The following is a 5,082-nucleotide window of genomic DNA, read 5'->3' on the forward strand; positions in this document are numbered from 1 at the left end:
ATGATAATGTTTAGAGCATTATACCCTTCCGAGTTTGTTTTGCGAACAACATCGCGGTTTGAAATTAGCGCGTCAAGTGTGTTATTCTTTAATTTCTGCTTGTTATACAGATCGACCGCCCAGAGATAATCCTGTTTTAAATTGTTGGTTAGTTCCATATTCTAACCATGGGTAGCTTAGAGGATAGCTCACCTCTTCGGTTGATTGACCAATCTCTTTTCCAGACTCGTTAAACGCCCCAGTTGCTGCAAGTGCAGTCTGCTCATCGCAAAGTTCGACTAGTGCCCGTACCCGGTGCTGGCCATTTCGAAGAGTAAGTTGGATAGAAGGTGGGACTACAGGAATATAGACCATAGCATCCTGTACATAATATTAGTTTGAAATCTAACCATAGGTAGATAAAATACATACCTTTAAACTAGAGTGGGTGGCAGCACGGTCGCGAAGATGTGAAAGTTTAGACTCGGCATTGTCTTCAGAGAGTGGGAAGTTGGCTTTGAGAAGATCAACAAATTCCTGTTCGGTAGTTATGGCTTTCAGGTGGTCTTCAATGGCATATCGTTTGATTCTATTTTTAAACGCCTCTTTGAGGCGCGCGACCAAACTTGGCTGAACTTCTCTGTTTCTCTTTTTTTTCTCCTTCTCCTACTTATCCTGAAGCAATCGCACATCAACAAGTATGGTACCCAGGAAGGCCTCCTCCAGACACTGGTTCACTGTATCTTCGATGATTACACTAGCGGTTGGTGCCGTCTCGATAGATTCTCCGACTTTCTTGCCTTTACCTCGAGCCTGTTTCGGTTTCTTAGGTGTGGATGGGGCTGTAGCTGACGCACTTCGCTTCCTTCCCGCCATGTTGCAAATTAAATCTACCCGTGGGTAGATTTAACTGGCTATTAATGGCGGGCTAGGACCACTAAGTTGCTAGGTAGGGGACACTGAGAAATCCACCCGTGGGTAGCTTTCGCGGCCTATATTCTGCTAGTTAGGTGAGAGATGGGGATTTTGGTAGAAAGGGGTAGCTAGTGAAAAATCTTGACTTTCGATATTTAAGGATAATTCTAAAAACCCAGGTAACAAAGAGAGGATACTCTAAAGATAGAAACCTCGATGGGAGATAATAATTAATATCCCAGGGGATAAAGCTTTATTAGGGAAATCTACCCATAGCTGACTTTGGTGAATTTATTCACCGTCTTTAACCTAATTAATAATGGTAGTAAATACAGATTTTGATATTATTCCATAGTCGCATCTCATTGGTAGATATTAGATTATGTAATCAGAATCTACCCGTGGGTAGATTCTCTAGTCTAAGTGAGTTAAGCGACTGTTGACCGGTCTGGCGCACAACAATATTGAAGAGTACTTTCAGTATCTTACTTATAGAAAAGAGACAGATTGGCTATAGCTGGGTTCGATCCGTAAACACAAAGATAAAAAAAAAAATAGACATCTACTCTTAGGCTATCAAGAACTATTATGTAGTTTTTATAGCGATATCTAGTAATTACCATAATCGAATTTGAAAGATAGAATTTAAAATCCTTATAACTTCTACTCGTTAACCACTCGGTCTACTCCCTAGAAGTAGATATAATAGTAAATTAGTGATTATAGAGATTTTATTTAGTTTATTAGAAGTTGTTAGGGTACTAAGATAAGTGGTTGACTATTCCGTAGTCTGGACTTTGTGATATATATATATGACTCTGACTCCCATAACATATACGTATATGTATATTATACTAGTAGATAGTAGTATTTCTAGGCTAATTCTTAGTCTTGTTCTCTTCGGGAGATCCTAGGACTCTTAATATCTTACTATAAGAAGGGGCAAAGCAATAATAGTATTATAATAATAGAGGACGTGCTTGATTTTGGAGTGCTGTGAGATCTCTTATCACCTAGGACCGATAAGATACTCTTCCCTTATCGATATGCACACTTACTGCTCGGGATATTATATAGTTCCTTAGTTAGTATATCTCAGCTGAGTCATTCAGCGTATTTTGTAATAATGTGCCCACGTAATAGAAGCGTATTTTTTATTTATTATAGGACTAAGCTACACACAATGTTTTAGAGTTAAAATTATACGGTACCCTAATATTTTAGATATAGAGATTTGATTAAATCTATTAAAATAAAGATATATCTTAAATTAGGGAAGTTATACATAACTTCTCCGAAAAGAAAAATTACAATAATGCGGATTATCCATGGTGCGGATAATCCGTACCGCTATTAAAAATAATCTAACCATGGTTAGTTTAGCGGCTTATATAATATAGCTAAGTAAGGTATAGTGTATTGGTATGCGGATTAAGCGGTGAGGTTTCTTCATAAGCCTTGCGGATTGTGGTGCGGTGCGGATTATATTTTTAAGAATCCGCAACCCGCGCGGATACATTTTTGACCCTGCGGATTGTATCCGACCCGCACCGAGTGCATCCCTAGACTCGAGATGTTACTATTTATCTTATATTTAAGATCTATAATGTACTTTTTAAGTATCTAGAATAGCTGATATAATAACTGCGGCGAAAGCACGTTTATTAGAAATAGTATATACTTAAGTCTCTTAAAGATAGCCGGGCAAAGCTAGGTAAGTACTATTCGTAGACAGATAACGTCAAAGGATATGTCTTCGCGATTAGTACTATATTAGCCCCTAATAACTGCTTCCAGTTCTTCCAATCCGATAACTAGGATTTAAAGTAGCGTACTATTTATTGATAAACATTCGTAACTACCTTAGCCCCTTACTAAGAGCATCGTTCGAATCTAGACAGTTTACTAAGTACTAATATATCTGCTAAGCCACGATCTTTATTTAGGAGGCTAAACCAGATAGCCAGTAGAAATAAGATCCTGTCTAAGATAGCGATAGGGGAGATAGGCTAATATCTTAATAGTAGTACGTTTAACGCTACTCTCAACTTACTTTACTAATCAATCTTAGATATTACTGAGAAAGAGCCTTTGTAATTCTGGAAAGTATACTAGAGTTGTTTCCCCGCGATTGCATCCCTTGCGAGAGATATTCTCTCTATCCCGGTAACTGGGGCAGGCGTAGAAAGACTATTTAACACGGCTCGTAATATTTACTATTATTACCGCGGACGTATAAAGTCTAGAACTATTAAGAAACTAATAATGTTTCTTTGCGTATTAAGATTTGATCTTAAGATCTAAGAAGTACGGAAGCTAGAAGCCTTTTTCACCGTAGATAAGATTGAAACATTAAAAGAGTAGAAAAAAGATAAGTCGGATAACATTAAGGTTCGGTCGATCAGTAATACGGGAGAAATAGATTAGGGGGTCGGCAGAGTCTGATCCGACCGATATTTATAATAAGCTAGAGCTGCCAGAGAATACCCCAGTACGGGTTTCGGGAAGAAAGCGAAAGGCTAGAAAAGATAATAATTTTATAATTATTTGAACGATGGAACTATAACTTCGTATAATCTTATCTGTTTCAGTCGCATTCAGACAAGAATTAGTATAGTAACATATTTTTCAAGGCCAGTATGTAAGAAAAATTGTCAACCGAAAAAGACCAGTAATTACTGCCAAGGCTCAAATTGTCAGACGTATGGTCTGATGCCTCCAACTAACTATTTCGGGATTATTTATGTTTTGCATTGCTTATTGAATCACTGCATTATTCACTGGATCATCCCTATACGTGCCATACTAAGTCATTCATTCACTCCCTATTTATTCCATTCTGATTCACTGTTCATTCCATGCTTACCCCTTCTGATTCAGACCCTTCACTCGATTCAGATTCACAGCCCACATCTCTGCAATATATATATGTGGACTGTTTCCATGATTCTTTTGAGGATTAAGGACATGAGTTTCCAAAGAAGGTGTATTCTATTCTTCTGACTTATCTCTCACTTTCTACTTATTCCTTCCTTAGATTTCTATGCGTTCCTCCTAGAGATCTAAGTATTCAGTAAGGAACATCTAAAGTCAAATCTAATTAGTTAGAATTCTTCTGCAGCTATACCGAACTCCCGAGAGTTCTATACAAATAGCTATACAAAATCGCGGTATGATCCAGCCTCCGCACCTTACAGATAGTCACACCGCCAGCCCAGGAATCAGGTCGGAATAGAGGTCGGAATTCAGGGTATAAAGATGGCCATTTTAGCAGTAGATTTAGAGAATTCAAGTCCCTGCTACAGTCCAGAATATAGTGGAAATTACATAGTATTACCGACAGCCGCATATCCCACAAAAATACTGAATATTACGGCAAGAAACCGTATAATTTATGCAGTCACAAGGGCTGAGAGTATGACGCCATAAAAAACCCAACTTAGGATATCTGGGGCCCCAGTACTGGGTTTAGGTTAGGTCAGGGTTAGGGTTTTTGGGGTTCTGCGGAAGCCTAGACGCGGGTATCCAGATTTGATAGGTTATAAATAGAGAGTCGCTCACTACGCGTCGGTAGGGATTGTTGGATCGAGATCTCGGGCTCCGGACGGGCAGCAGCCTCAGAAATATTGAGCCCTAGGGACAGCTCGTCGATCTGTATATAGCTCTCTTCAACCTCGACAGGAGCGGGAACTAGACTCACCGGTGGGAGCAGCTCTTCTAGCTCATAGGTCACCGACGGCTCCCCCGTACCAGTACGATAGGTAGGAGGAGGCAGTAATTGTAGAAGGCCTAGCAGAGTAGAGTCCATCTACAGAGACAATATATTTAGTAGCCCGGGCGACCTCCCGCCGGTTTCGTTGTCGTTCGATCTTTACAGCCTCTCGTTCCTCCATTGAAGCATACTTTCGTGGTCGACCACGTTTTCGGCTAGTAGGCATAGTGGTACCTAGATAAAAAATTATTGATAATATAAAGATAGGTACTGACGGATAGAAATGAATAGGAGCAAGATATTAGAACTCCAGAAACTGATAAAAAAGTGGGGAGAGGCTTTCCCAATAAGAGAGTCCCGTATAGGGTTGTCAACCCGCACCGCAAATCCGCGCGGATTCTCTATCCGCACCGCAGCGGTGCGGTGCGGGTTTAAAAATCTATAATCCGCACGGATTTGCGGTTACCCGCACTATC

General features: G+C 39.9%; 1 protein-coding gene across 1 annotated transcript; it reads right to left on the reverse strand.

Moving 5' to 3' along the window:
- Nucleotides 1-4,405: 4,405 nt before the first annotated feature.
- On the reverse strand, nt 4,406-4,832 carry BDV59DRAFT_206681 (uncharacterized protein; the record flags this gene model as incomplete). The annotated part of the gene is made up of 2 exons (XM_073694838.1): nt 4,406-4,702; nt 4,770-4,832. The coding sequence occupies 2 exons, from the start codon at nt 4,830-4,832 to the stop codon at nt 4,406-4,408; spliced, it is 360 nt and encodes a 119-aa protein (XP_073542507.1).
- Nucleotides 4,833-5,082: the final 250 nt, after the last annotated feature.

The sequence above is a fragment of the Aspergillus ambiguus genome (assembly GCF_047715705.1).
Source record: "Aspergillus ambiguus strain CBS 117.58 unplaced genomic scaffold BDV59scaffold_112, whole genome shotgun sequence".
NCBI classification, from domain to species: Eukaryota; Fungi; Ascomycota; class Eurotiomycetes; order Eurotiales; family Aspergillaceae; genus Aspergillus; species Aspergillus ambiguus.